This window comes from Colletotrichum abscissum, assembly GCF_030869225.1.
Source record: "Colletotrichum abscissum strain IMI 504890 chromosome Unknown Scaffold_24.1, whole genome shotgun sequence".
Taxonomy (NCBI): Eukaryota; Fungi; Ascomycota; class Sordariomycetes; order Glomerellales; family Glomerellaceae; genus Colletotrichum; species Colletotrichum abscissum.
In genome coordinates this window covers 185,012-199,232 of record NW_026850143.1, presented here as the reverse complement: position 1 = coordinate 199,232, position 14,221 = coordinate 185,012, and the positions used below count along the sequence as shown (strand labels likewise).

The window sequence follows — 14,221 nt, the reverse complement described above, 5'->3', positions numbered from 1 at the left end:
CCCGTCTCCTCGGAGAGAACCGCAGAGCATTCATCAAAGGAGTGCGCAGACGTGCTGTCACTGCCGGTCTAAGGGGTTGGTTGTTGGGTGCGCAACTGTGACCCTTCCACAGGGTCACATTGAAGAAACAAAAAATCTCAAATCATCTCGCTTCCCCCTCCTGCTCCTCCTCCCACATTTCCCTTCGGAAAAGGATTGTGGGGGAAAGTGGAAAGGTGGAAGGAGATGTGGTATCAAACGTTGTATTCCCGAGAACATGAAACGAAGAAACAAGTGCCACCGCACAGAAACGCGTACGTAGAGAACGCGTCGTCATCGTCGTCGGCGGAAAGAAGAAAGGTGCGGGTCGTTAAGGTCGTATCGTACATCAGATGAATCGAAGAGGAGCCTACGACTCTCGAGGCAAGTTCCGCGTCGGTCGGTATTGGGTGTCGTTATAGGCGGCGAGGAGAAAGAGTCGCATAGATTTTTGAGAGCGAGGGCGAAGATGTAGAAAGGAGTCGATGAAGCCAGCCAAGTTTGAGAGCATATCCGGATTTTTGTCGTTTTCCAAGTGTTTTTGTGGTTTTTGTCGTCAGTGGCAAGGAAACAGTATGTAATGAGTGAATATGGTCGGTGGATAGATAGAGTTGTAAAGAAATTGATAGCGAGCGTCGGGTGTCGATATATATTTCGACGTAGAAAGATAATAAGGAAATGTTGAGTGATTGTACGTCTCATAGGCTTGGCTGGCGATTCATCTTCCCCTGTTCATTAGCAAAACATCTTCAGTAATCCCCCGAAATATAATCTCATCAAAATACTGCGTCAGTGCTCCTCCTGTGGTCAACGCTTGAGCGGGGCGAAACCTCGAGCATCTTGGTGCTCCCGGCGCTCACATGCCTGGCGTTGCCCCTGCTGAGGCTCACGCTCGTGGCGCGTTGAAGCTGGGGCGTCTCGCCTTCTTCGGAGCCCTCGGGCGACGACATGCCGTCTTCTCCATATGACTTCAGCATGCCTTCGCGGCTCTTGACCCTCTGATGTTGCACGACGGTGGCGCGCTGCCTGTCGACCGACCCCCACTTCATATCCGCATCTTCCATCACCTCGTCCTCGTCACTGCTGGGGAACGCGTCGCCGGTCGACTTGCGCGGGGTACGTTCTTCGTCGGCAAGCATTTCGCGGGACGGCGTGGCGAGGTTGGAGAGGTACTCGTCGTCGGCGAGTTCTTCCTCCGTATCGTTGGGCGATGCAGAGTGGCTAACGTTCTGAGGCGGGAGGCGTTGCATGCTGCCGCGCATGCCCGACGAGCGGCGGGCGCCAACGCGGCCGGAGAGCCATGATCCTTCAGAGTCGATAGACGCAAGGGAAACAGGCTCGGGGGATGGCTGGATGCTGTGTCGCAGCGACGTGGGCGTCTGCCTCATCTTCTCCAGCTTCTCCATCTTCTCATCGACGCGTCGCAGGTCTGATGTCGGTGTGTCGTGTCTCACGGCAGGCGTATCCTGCTGCGAAATCTCTCCCGACTTGGACTCTGAGACAACGGGCAGAGGCATTTCCACTTCCGGGGACCCTACACGCGAGTCGGGTGGGCTGAGGGGCAGTTCGGGCAAATCCTCCCTGAAGCGCGACCTGGTCCGCTTAGGAACGCCGTTGCTGACCTTGCGAGGAATGTAGTTGACAGGTGGGGGGATCGCTGGCATCGGCACTTGTACCGGCGCCGCGGCCGCCTCTTCCTGTTGCTGGGGCACATGCGTTGCCGACTGCGAGTAGATCTGCGCCGCGGCGGCTGATGCCTGCATTGTCTCGCGCGATGTGTTCGAGAAGGAAGACGGTCCCGAATTTCTCCTATTTCTCTTGCCCAGGCGGAAAAGCGCCGAGAAAGAGATGCGAGCGCGAGTATCCTTGCGGGAGATCTCGCCCTCATCCTGTCTTGACGAGTATTGCGAGATTGCGTGCTGGTCAGACTCTGTGGCATTGGGCGATCTTGATCTTGAAATCCTCCGCAGGAAGCTCCTCTTCAATCTCATGCTGGCCTTGGGCGTAAGTTTCGTGCTCGTCTTGCGCTCTGGGGCGGGCTGCGCAGGCAGCGTCGGCGAGGGCGGTGCCTCTGGCGGGATGCTGGTCGTCCGGTGAAAGTGTTGGATGGCCGCTGGTTCCGGCTCGATGTCCATCGTCTCGGGTTGCGGTTCCTGCTCCTGTTCTTGCTCCTGCGTCTGCTCCTGCTCCGGCTCAGAGTCCTTGGTCGTTGAAATCTTTCTCGATTGCCGTGATGAACTCCATGACCGTCTCCTGGAAGAGGTAACCACTGCAGACGCTGCGTCGATCCCCAATCCGAGTTCGCGGCCGAGAACACCACGTTCCAAGTTGACCGGCGGCGGTGACCCGCTGTGACGGGCTTCTGCCACGGCCTCGCGCTGCTTCTCTGATCTCCGTGCCAGTCTCCTTTCTATCCGTTCCTGGTCTCTTTGGCGTTTCCTCTCTCGCCTCCTGTTATCCCTCTCCATCAGTTCTCTCAGGTCGGCGGCGTCCAAATCATCCGCAAAGCTATCGACCCTCTTGTGTGCCCTCACAACTGACTCGGGCACCCTCTCTGAAACTTTCCTCTTCTGTTGCTGTGTGCGCGATGGCGCCGAACCATGTCCGGGACCCCATCGTGGGTATACTGCGTATCGTAATGTTGGTCGGGGCGATAGTGCCTCGAGGGCAGAGACTCGGAACGAGTGTAGCTCCGTGTCGGATGACATGCTGGAGTGAATCGATATCGGTAATGAAACGTCCGACTGCGGGTTTTCGAAGCTCCTACGGAAGCCGAGGCCGGTCTTGAGTCTCTTGCTCTGTTTCCTAATGGGCCGCCCTGACGTCCAAGGGTCGGCCGCCGGTCGTACCGGGGCGAAGTTTGCCATGGCCTTGATTTCCGCCTCACGATCCGTCTCTTCTCTCCTCCTCTTGCTGGTCTTGCGTCGAGAGGACCTCGACGGTTGGCCGTGGCGTGCATTATGTAGGGTTGGCGCCCGCTGCCACGCGGGATCCCCTTTTTCTTCTCCGTCATTTCGGTCGGCTGGGAAGAGCCCTGTCGACCGGCCAGGTCCTAGTGGAACCGAGCCTTTTTGCCCCGCGACACGGATGGAGTCATTGCGACCGGGGGAGAAGCTGTAGGTGCGTTCTCTTCTGGGCGCCGGTTGCTGCTTCTCGAGGCGCTGCTTCTTCGGCATGGCCGCCCTTGGCGCAGTGGCTTCGACCGCCGTGAGACGTCGTGCTTGTGAGGATGATGTTGGTGGTGCCTCGACATCTGAGAGGTTTGCGCCGCTTCGCGAGCGTTTGCGACCGCTCCTCCGGCGGAAGGGCCAAAGGGCCATTTTCCCATCAGCCAACGCGAGAAAAGCGTCGTGGTCAATGGGCAGAGTACGTGTGTGGTGATGAGTTATCGAAGAATACTGGGGTGTTTGTCAAAGGACCAATGTCTGAATGGTTGCATGATCGTTGGCGTATTATTCAATATCGATGAATAGTAGCATATGTGTGTCCGTAAGGTATCCGTACTCCGTAGTGTGTGATCAGTGAGGGTGAACGGGCGGTCTCGTTTAGATCTCAATGCTTCCTGCTGACCAGAATCGCCACCAGTTTCGCAATGGACGAGTAAAACGAGAGGTGTGCTGGGGTTGTCCCGAGCCAAAGGAAATGCGGAAGCTTGTCTGCTTAAAGAAGGCTCCGGGATTGTGCAGCAAATATGGGATTGGGTCTTTGGAGGAGAGGGTATTGGCCGGGCTTGTTTAAAGCGAGTGGAGGGGAGGAGAGACAAGAGACTAAGAGTGTGGTGTCCGTAGGTACGGGAGTGACGGAGCAATATGGATAGCAAAAGCAAGGTCGGTATCCGTACAGTACCTCTCCTTTTTTAGTTCGAGGATTAAAAAGAGGGACAAATAGTCATATGCAACCAATGTATTCGTAAAGTGGCAATAGCTGGGCTAGATATGATGGAATGACGAATGGGGGAACCCTCACAGATCCAGCAGGCTTCTCGCGAAAGAGACCAGACACGAGACGGGGCACGCCTGAGCAAGACTCACCTTCTCTCTTCCTTGGACTCTGCCCTGGGTCGGCCTGACCTGGTGGTTGCTGCTGCTGTTGCTGCTGACCCTGCCTCTGCTTCTACCTCTTCTTCTTCTGCTGCTGCTGCTGCTGCTGCTGCTGCTGCTACTGCTGCTGCTGATTGGAACCCTGGCAAGGACTGGGGGAGAACTTGTTGCTTGGCTGGGCTGGCTGGCTGGCTGGCTGGCGCCGTTGCTAGTATGTAGCTTTCTGCCGGCGCCGTTGCTGGAGCGGTACCTTGCGGTACCTTTCCGAACTAGGCCATCGAGTGGCAGGGCAAGGGAGCATAAGCCGGGACCTTTGGGGGACCACCAGATCAGACCAGGAGGGATGGGACGGCCAGGGCTGGTTGGTTTGGGCTGGAAGAAAAAGTCAAGGTTCGGTCAAGGACTCAAGGGTGAAGGGGTGGGAAGAGGGAGGGGGTGGAAGGGGTGTGGGTTGACCAGGACTCTCTGGACAGAGTGTGGTGTGTGCCCAAGGGTTGGAGGGTGCGTTGCGTTTTGTGTTTCTTCCTGCTTCCCCTAGCTTTTTAATGGACTGGCAACTGGTCAATTGGTTGATGAATACGCAGTACGGGTCCCAGGGACAACGTGCCATGTGTCTCTTCCGTTCTTTGAGGTCGAGTTGAGTTCGAGTTGTCGAGACTGATGGGACTGGATCTGTACAGAGATGGATCTCGCAGTCCTCATAACCAATGACAGTCTGGTGCGAAGATACAGACTGGAGGAGAGGAACCACAGGAGAACGTTGACGTGTGCTTCGCGTGGTTTTCCGGGAACCAGTGCTGTGCCTGTGTGTCTGTGTGAACGAGGGATAGGTAGATGGCCACCAGACGCCAGCGAAGTCTCCTGCCGGCAGGGGGAATGTCAATGTCGTCGATGGGATCAGGGACTGCCAGGACTGGGCCTGATCGTCGCGAGTTTTTTCTGCTTCGGTATCAACGGAGTGGACCCAACCAGCTTTCTAGCACACCACCTGCTGCTCGGCTCCAAGTGCTGCCCTGGTTTGCTGCTTGCCCTGGTCTTGTCCCGGTCTGGCTGGCCTGAGAAGGTCAAGAAGGACTGAGAGGTGTGTGAGAGAGCGTGTACTCGTAGAGAGGTCTAGCCGGGGCAGGACGCAAGATTCAAGAAAGGAGCCCTCAACGAATCCAGACAGTGATGCGATGCGATGCGATGCGATGCAGTGCGAGTCTGCCGTGGCGCTGGTTCCTGGCCTGACTGACTGCGAGCGGGCCACGGGTCCGGCTTTGCATGTTTCTGACTACGAAGTACTGGGATCTCTATGGACGACTCGCAGGTCTGACATCCAGCCCCTGGAGTTCCAATGTCTCACCGTCTGGAGGCCTTTCTGGTCTTCCCCCGGGCTTGTCTCATATGCCGTTGTCTTATTCTGTGGTTTTCGGTGGCTTGACAGCCAGAAGATGACTGGAATCGTGCTGGTCCGTAGTGTTGAGTGGCTGGCCATCTTTAGTTATCGATAGATCATAGCCGTAACGGTTCCAGCATGCCTCTCGATGCAGTAGTACAGTATCTACTACGTATATGTGTTAAAGTTTCTGCTCGTTCTACCTCCAACGGTGGGCTCATGGGCCCGTCCCCCTGGCTGCCGCCGTGCCCTGCGCGATGTACCGCGAGAAGCCCGTATGTGCAAGTTTAAAAAGAGAAGGAAAAAGGTAAAAAGAAGGGATGTGGGAGGGGTTCAGTCAAGATACCCGCTGCACCTCTTCGCTATCGCTTCGTATCCGCGCCGAAGACCCGTCCGAGTCCCGTATTCCGCGGTTGCTCAGATCTTGCAGCGACATGTACCAATGCTCTGTACGAATACCTAGGTCTCGTTTACTTCTGCAATAAGTCAGACAGCAGATGTGTTGCTGGCGGCTGCAAGTCGGCTCCATTGGAATGCTGCTGACTAGAGCTCCGGGAGGCGAGTGATAGATGGCAGCGTCTTCCACAAGTACGCAGGGCTCAGGTCTGAGAAGCCTGTTTGCTCTGCAGTGGACGCAGTAGGGCTGTGTTAATTTCTCAGGACTGTTACTCGGTTGAACTGTTTGACTTTGTGTGTGTGTCCATCCACCCACTTTGTGCCTACCCATCGCTGTTCCCAAGCCGTTAGGACGTTATGAAAAAGACGAGGGCTGAAAAGGGATTCGCCCAGGCCCTGAGTCATCCCCTCGAAAGGGATAGATAGATCCGGGAGTTGGAATTCGAGACGGACTGGATCTATCTCAGCCTCAATTAAGAATCGCCGTCAATGGACATGCCCTTGCGGTGTTCCCATGGTGCTGTTCCTTGCTGTGTCACATATTGGGAGTCTAAAATAACCAAGAATATTCAAATCCGCCGGCTCAATGACAAGGGCAGCCCACCCGTGTACTAAGAGAGGATTACATAAATCTGGAGAAGCCCTTGTTTCCGGACCCTCATCCCTCAGTGGGATTCCGAGAGGCAACCCGAAGGGGGGCAAACAGAGTTCATCGTCCCCTCTGGCCACAACTCTTTGCCGCATCGGCCACAGCACAGTAGCGCCCCGCAACCTGTTAAACCGTTGCGGTGCTCTTCATCAGATGATGTGGCTATTGGTGCCGTTTGTGCATCCATACTTGCAAAGTTACACGAACACTGTTGCTATGCGCCATCGCGCCCACCTTTCGCTGTCGGAGGGCGTTTTTTTCTTTCTTTCAGGATTCGCGCCATCATCCTTCCCCAGATATTGCTCAGCCCGCTGCGTTGATTCTGAGAAACATTCTTTGGCGTTAGCCTCTTTCTAGCATATCCTATTGTATGACCGTCATCTTGCCCTTTGCTTCTGTCCACTGAGCTATCACTTCAGCTCACAGACAGCTGCACAGGGCGAGGCGTGCGCGGGGCGTTGGCCTGAAGGTTGCTCCAGCCACTAGGGCGAGTTGACGGTGACACTGACATATGTTTGACGCCAATGACTACCGGCCGTCCCGCCGTCATTTTGCGGGCGGATGATCGACTGGGAAGGGCCTTAGAGCAATGAGAAAGCTAGACTCCTACTAGCAGCCCGGCCGACTGTCAATTCCTTCTCCTTGCGCACAAGCTTATTCTTTCACGTCTTCGAGGTCCTGGTAGACAAAGCGAACAAAGATGATGAGCCAAGACCAAAGTGGCCTTAGCCGTTGAGAACTTGAGGGGAACTTCTAGACACATCATCTGACCGCTCCAGCTCCCAGAATAGCGCCCGCCCCATCACCTCTGTCAGCCGCGTTGCTACGGGGGCGGCTGCGGTGTCTTTTGGCCACCCGCGAGAGCTTCGATCCCAAGCGAGAGACTGAGGAGACTGGACGTTGCGGCTTGCCGTTCGGTTCGACGGTTGCGCAACGTTCTGCCCTGCCGGCCGGTCCTTGACTCTCATCCCACAGTATGCGTGGCCTGTAGGGATCGTACTTGTTGGAAAACTTGAACGTGCCTGTTTGCGAGGCAACAGGGGCCATTTGCCCTTGAAGCAGGGATCGTCCTTCTCCTCTAAAGTACCGTTACCTGCGGAGCGGGACGTCAATACTTCTGTGATGGAGTAGCCAAGGCCATCGGGTGCCGTATCGAGCACAACGCCGCTTGAGGGCAGTTACATGAAGTCTGGCCCTCTTTTGTACGAGAGAAAGACTTGGCTCGATGGGAACCTGCAGGTACCTCGATTGGAAAACCCTCAATTCCTGCTCGTATTCGTCCTCAGCAGCCCTGGAGAAGCTGGCCAAAAGACGCGGCAACCCGTATTTGCTGCGGCCTGCCCACTGCCTCGGGGCCCGGCACTCGCCGCCCACGACGTAGCCTGGAAGGAGTTGGAACCAACACTCGCAGCTTGTAGGGTCTCTTTCCAGCCCCCGTCTAACGAGATCGTGAGCCATATCCATCTGCTTACTGGCTTTACGGTGTTGTGGACATTTGCTGCTGTCAATGCATCGCATGGAACCGTAGCCTGCCACGACTGCAAACATGTGAACTCCTGCACTCCGCCATACTGTAGCATGTCGTTCGCGCTGCCGATTTCTGCCCGAGCATGACTAGTGCAGTTGCTGTGGGAGAGTATTGATGCCCCGAAATATCAAAGAAAGTGCGTGTTCCTGTATAATGAGCACCTTGGCAGTCTCCGGGCGGCGGGCACCTATCCCTAACTTGCGATGCTGCGATATGCCCTGTATATCGAAAGTTTCGGTCATTATGTCATGGGAGCCGCTGCTGGCTCTTCATGTAGACATTCCATCCAGGATATGGCGTCGGCCCTGCTGAATCCAAGAGTCAGGACGTCGCAATGGCGCGCGGGCTGCAGATTGTGCGGCATAAGTCCAAGTGTCGCAACTTGCAACTGCTTCATCATCGGTACGTGTGGCTTCAAGGGCTTTACCTGCGTGCCTGCTTGAGGACTTGAGCCAGCGGCAGACCGGGGTGACGACTCCTAGCCGCCTTGGGGGCGATCCTTTTAAGATTGGCGTCCCATCTCAACGTCATTGCGCCAGGGTTCTGGTCTTATCGACCTGCCAGCCTGCCGTAGCGGCGTAGGGTAATTAGGTAGCTGCGGAGGAGTTCGTCATCCGTCAGCTTCCACCCGGGCTTGATTTCCAATTTCCATGTATCCGTCGGTGCTGTATCCGTATGCTTCTTGAGCTCGCTTCATCATCCATAGTTCTCAGGGGCGCATCATGCTGTGCAGATAGCCTGATACTTCGAAGCAGTGGTTGAGTACCCTTCAGGCAGTTGCGTGAAAGATGCCAAACATAGGTTAATAAGGCCTCATTTCTTCTTAGTGGTCTGGCGTGCTGCAGGTGTCGGCTACATCGTTTCTTTCGCACCTGTCAGACTCGACACGTAGTGCAAGCTTCCCCCTGGATAATGCAAGTGCTGCAGGCACAGCAATGTAAAGCCAGCAGTGTGGTCATTGATGGGTCTCGATAATCCGTCTTCCGGTTTTGACAGGAGTCATTGCTCGACTTCGGCTTCTGCCATGCTCTTATCAGCCGAGCAGGATAACATGTCGGTAAGACTGGCTTGATGCTGAGCACCTTCATGCGCACATAGGATCAGCTAGCGTGCGCCGATGGTCCCTTATCCTCGCCCTTGGATGCCTCGATGGACCCGTGGAGGGCGTAATATCCTTTCAATGTCACCAGTCGAGGCTTCGAGGGCGGGGTTGGTGTGTAGACTAGTTCTCCCTCGTCGACCTTGACGAATGAACCACCATTGTTCAGCGAGTATGGTCGCTCGCTCATTTGATCATTAACTGGTTGCAGCTCATGCAGGTAGGCTTGGTCTTGAGCATTAGGCACTACTCACAGCTCTTAAATGCCTACATTAGAGAGGGGATTGGCAGCATCTTCCTATCTGGCAATGGAAAATTGAATGCTCACATAGCTGGCCAGTCAGGGAAGATTTGCACCAATAATGGTTGGTGAAAATAAATCCCTTTTCATCTGATGACATCCCCCCCTGGCGCCTGGCGGTGACGCTAGACTGGGACTTCCCGAAAAGTAAATCCAAACTGTTTCACGCTCGGAGCCTCTGTTAATGGGAGTCTGTTGTTTCCAGCCAATGACAGCCCACGGCGAGGGGCGTTTCAGAAACGATATCAATGGGTAGACGGCAACAGGGCTCATTGCGAAATGAGACGGCTCCCTTTTTGTCCATAGAGTATTACGGATAGAATCCATTTGGCGAGGCGGAAATGAAGGTCAGTGTCCGTAGTTTGTCTGGCCAAAGTTATCGACCCAGGACTACCTGGACGCCATGTGGGAGAACGGCGGAAACTGGCTGGGGTTCAGCGCAGATCTCGGCTGGCGCGAACTGTGAGGGTGTGTTCATCTGCTCATCTCTGCACCTTTTGGTTAGGGATTGGCAGCTTTCTGGCTAGGTTCGATTGGCCTCTCTGTCTCTGAGAACGCAGGCGAGGTCATCTGCTTCGAAGCGCAGGGGATGAGGACGGCTCTAGGCCCGCCTCTTGAACCGCTTGGTCCATATCCAGAATCCGATTTGGTACTCTCTCCGAATCTCTCATTTTGGTACGTAATGGCCCAGCAGTAGTGCTTTGTAGGCGCCGTGTAGGCCATGGCATGAGAGATTCACCACCGCAGTGGATTCCTGATAGTATTTCTTTCGAATATGACTGTATGACCCGGTGTCTTGATCGAGTTTGAGGCAGAGGATGATACTGGTGTGCGGCCAAGTCCCGGATTGATGAAGTTGCTTCGAAATTGCTATTAGGCATAAGGTACCAGTGTTTCTCTCGAGTCAGTGCCGAGCAATGCGGCATGCGAAGCTTTGGGACAAGGTTTCCTGGAGCTCCGCGAAGTGAGAAGTGCTGAAATTGTTCTGTGACGTTGGCGAGTCGGCAGAGAAGTGACCAAACTCTGGAAGGTCGCGTTGGGTTTCTGGATGTCACCAAGGAAGGCAGGAAGGCATGAACCCAAGCCGCGCTAACGGAAAGCACCTGCCACGCCGAATCTAAGGTGCCCTGTAGATACGGAGTACACAGGCAAAAGAAACCCTCCCTTTGCACCTGCCTGCAAGCACTAGATCTCTCGTACCTTTTAAGATGCCTACAGGTATGCACTGTACGGATATACAGCACCAATACGCATCGATGCGATAAGTAAAGGGGTACACATTGCACGGGGATGAAGTCGGTGGCAGATATGAGCGCCGCAGAGGAGCACAGGCTGGGTACACCGGCAATAAGTCAGACGACCGAAAGCACGTGGCTCTTAGTCATGTGACTCTTCATTACGTAAGGTGAGGTACTCTAGGTAAGGTAGCCCCGAAGGTCTTTATCGATAAGAAGCGGGTTGTCGGAGCAACAAGCCCGATAAGCTGTTTACGGCAATCTTTTGATGCCAACCTAACCGCGACAACACCACGCCCAATATCTACAGACACACCTACGGAATCGAATTGACCTTCGTCTTGTCACATCGCATCCAAGCTCGACCAGCCAGTATATCTCACCGCTCCAAGGAGCCCAAACCAATCACCAATATGTCGTACAATCCGCGGATGAGCATCATTCCCGCGACACAGACACAGTCGCGCAATACCCGCAAGAAGGAAGATGAAGCCGACGCGTTCATGCGCCTGCCGGACAAGGAGATTGTCGGCTGCATAACAGACATCGGAATCCCCTTCAACGTTGCCGACCTCCAGAAGCCGAACCCATTGCAGGTGCAGATGATTTTCGAATGGTTTGCCGAATTGCTCCTCAATGCGACCCGCGAGACCGTCGAGCCCGCCATGCGTGCTGCTGCTGAGGACATCTGCGGCGAATACTCCGACATCGTGCCCCCCGACACCCGCAACTTGATGGGCTTCTACGTTTCTCTGCGAGGTCTTCTAGCAGAGTGCGGCATCCAGGACTTCAGCTTCAACGACCTCTACAAGCCCACGCACGACCGTCTTGTCAAAATCTTTAGTTACCTGATCAACTTTGTGCGCTTCCGCGAATCTCAGACAAGCGTCATTGACGAGCACTTCAACAAGGCCGAAACGACGAAATCCCGCATAGAGAGCCTGTACTCGGAGAATCAGGACATGGAGTCGCGTCTTGTCGACATGAAGCGCAACCGCAAGGCAATGGAGGCACAGGTGCGCGAGAAGACGACCCGCAACGAGGAACTCAAGCAGCGGCTGCTGGAGCTGCGGCGTAACCAGGAGCGCGTGGCCGCTCGTCTTGAAGACGCAAAGGTCAAGAAGACTGAGCTTACGACAGCGCTGGAGGAGAGGACAGCACAAAAGCTTACCGCTAAACAAGAGAGCGCAAAGCTTCGGCCCTACGTCATGCAGAGTCCTTCGGCGCTGCAGGCGACCCTGACAGAGTTAAGCAACGCGCTCAACAGCGAAAAGTCGCACATCGAGGCCCTCGATCGCCGCTCGCGCGCACTCCAGACATCAGCCGATTCCTTCTCGGTGGTCTCTACGGACGTAGCATCATGCATCAAGGTGTTGGACGAAATCGGCACCGAGCTGGCCAAGGAGGAGGACGAGAACCTGAAGAATGTCAAGCAACGCGATGCACTATCGGAGCGCGGTAACAACGTGCGAGAAGTCGAGCGTACGGAGGCATTGCTGCAGCGGCAATTGCTCAAGTGGAACGAGCGTACCGAGAAGCTCCGCGAGCAAAGTTCTGCCAAGGCCCAGGACGCCAAGGAGAAGATGGAGGAGCTTCGTGCTGTTCACCGTAAGCTCACCGAGGAGAGGACGGACAAGGGCAAGGATATTGAGAGGCGACGTGTTCGCATTGAGCAAACTGAGAAAAAGGTACATTTACCCTTGATCTTCTGATATGGGACTGGATGCTAACAGAAGAAAAATAGATGTTGGACCTGAAGGAGAACATTGAAAACGAGATTCACAGTGCTTACGATGAGTTCCTCAAGATGGACTCTCACATCAAGCTATACATTACCGAGATGGAGCAGGCTCTCTAGATTATCATTGTTTTGGGTCGGTTATCTGTCACTTTGCCACGATGAAATGAGTTATAAGGATACCATGGGTTTGGCGTTTGAGGCAGGTTTGGATTCTGTAGATGTTGGAGAGGGGCAAAGACCTGGGTGTTACATGGTCGTGCCCAACGTATCGATACAATGAAGCTTTCGATCTCTTTCGACCCATATCGTTGCCTCGGTCGAGGTTCTGTGCAAGCCAAGTACTAAAGATCCCAGCGGCCAGTCTGGAAACGAAACCAGCGGCCCAATACTCGTCTCACCTCGACAGTTCTCCCCATCCAGACGCCCTCGCTCCTCCTTGAACTCCCGCTCAAAACCGGCGCATCATCCCGCAGCAGTGACGTAAAGTCTTCATGCCCTCCTGCGCCTCTAGGCTCAACGATGACGGGTTCGAATTTGGTGTCGGCCCGGCGAGCTGCCTCGATGAGCACCGCGGCCGAGCTACTGAGGCCTTGCGCGCTCCACTCGCTGCTATCGCGGTGGAGATCGAGAAACCCGTATACCAGGAGCAAAGGCGGGCGACTCTTCGAATTTGACGATGGGTGGTTTGGTGGAGGTGGTATCAGGGAGTCTGAAGTGCCAAATGCGGACAAGAAGGCACGTAGATGTGTTACGCTGGGGATGAAGAGGACGCGGATGTGACGGGCAATTGCGGTCTGGAGGAGTGTTGCTGAGACGAGAGGTAGTGGAGGCAGGTCTTCGGACTGCTCATGATTATGTTGGGAGATATTTTTGCGACTGTCAGAGACGAGAGCTGAGATGAAGTCCTGTCGTTGATAGCAAATGAGGAGTGTCGTTGGATAGGGCTGGAATGTGACGATGTAATGAAGCAGCTCTGCTGGTGAGGCAGGCGAGAGCACTGTCGGGTTCATTGGTAAAGATTCTGAGAACAATCTGTTGCTTCTTGCTAAGTGATACTCTTAGAACCTCGAAAGTATTGTTGTTTTGGTTTGGGGGGTTTCTCTCATTAGATCAGTCCTTGACGAGGTAGGAGTGGGATGAAGGAAGAGTACGATTGAAGCCAATGAGTGCGCCGGGTCGAGGGACCCACTTTAGCCACCTTTCTGTGAGAGACTCGATCTATGACTACTGCTCCAAGTGGTCGTATTAGTGATAGCACCATATCACCGTTTCTTTCATTAAATTATTTGGGCTTTCATTCCCTCTTATTGACACTCTAAAATGCTGACGTCTCGTAATGCTCGCTTCCGTTGAATGCTCTTGGTCATCTCATCACATGGGCTACAGACGGGCCCAACCCATGAACCTAGGCCATGCTTCGTCTTCATCTCAAGGATCATAGTAAACAATTTGAGATTGTCTTTCATGAGCTGTTTAAAATCTGAGAGTCAAAAATGGCAGTGAACAGCATCATGTTTATCTCTTGGAGTCACATTTCTGCTGTCAGGCTCAGAACCAGGCTTGGGCATGTTTGACGAGAAGTTGGGTCAAATGGCCTACGACACGCAATGTGGCTGTGGAGATTAGATATAGATGTATCACTCTTCTTCTGTTCTAACTTCATCTTTACTGCAATTCACTAGTAGGCTTTATAGAGTACTTAAATATAAGCGTTAGAAATTACTGGTCAGGATACTTTGCAATCGAGAGCAGTTCGATAATTCTGCTTCCTATGAGAGCTCATTCAAACTCCCTCGGGTCCTTCTACCCGCATCTATCGATACCTCTTCTTGAAAT

The 14,221-nt window shown here is 54.3% G+C and overlaps 5 protein-coding genes across 5 annotated transcripts; 2 read left to right on the top strand and 3 right to left on the bottom strand.

Annotated features, from left to right (window-relative positions):
* Positions 1-794: 794 nt before the first annotated feature.
* Positions 795-3,338, bottom strand: CABS01_09742 (uncharacterized protein; the record flags this gene model as incomplete). Its single annotated transcript, XM_060543099.1, has 1 exon — positions 795-3,338. The coding sequence occupies one exon, from the start codon at positions 3,336-3,338 to the stop codon at positions 795-797; it is 2,544 nt and encodes an 847-aa protein (XP_060399797.1).
* Positions 3,339-4,149: 811 nt separating this feature from the next.
* Positions 4,150-4,596, top strand: CABS01_09741 (uncharacterized protein; the record flags this gene model as incomplete). Its single annotated transcript, XM_060543098.1, has 1 exon — positions 4,150-4,596. A coding segment is annotated over one exon (447 nt), but the record flags the coding sequence as incomplete, so codon positions are not given.
* Positions 4,597-7,206: 2,610 nt separating this feature from the next.
* Positions 7,207-8,540, bottom strand: CABS01_09740 (uncharacterized protein; the record flags this gene model as incomplete). Its single annotated transcript, XM_060543097.1, has 4 exons — positions 7,207-7,648; positions 7,725-7,863; positions 8,028-8,095; positions 8,437-8,540. The coding sequence occupies 4 exons, from the start codon at positions 8,538-8,540 to the stop codon at positions 7,207-7,209; spliced, it is 753 nt and encodes a 250-aa protein (XP_060399795.1).
* Positions 8,541-11,057: 2,517 nt separating this feature from the next.
* CABS01_09739 (Nuf2 family protein) lies at positions 11,058-12,502 on the top strand (the record flags this gene model as incomplete). The annotated part of the gene is made up of 2 exons (XM_060543096.1): positions 11,058-12,332; positions 12,389-12,502. 2 exons carry the CDS (start codon positions 11,058-11,060, stop codon positions 12,500-12,502), a joined length of 1,389 nt encoding a protein of 462 aa, XP_060399794.1.
* Positions 12,503-12,726: 224 nt separating this feature from the next.
* On the bottom strand, positions 12,727-13,395 carry CABS01_09738 (uncharacterized protein; the record flags this gene model as incomplete). The annotated part of the gene is made up of 1 exon (XM_060543095.1): positions 12,727-13,395. One exon carries the CDS (start codon positions 13,393-13,395, stop codon positions 12,727-12,729), a length of 669 nt encoding a protein of 222 aa, XP_060399793.1.
* Positions 13,396-14,221: the final 826 nt, after the last annotated feature.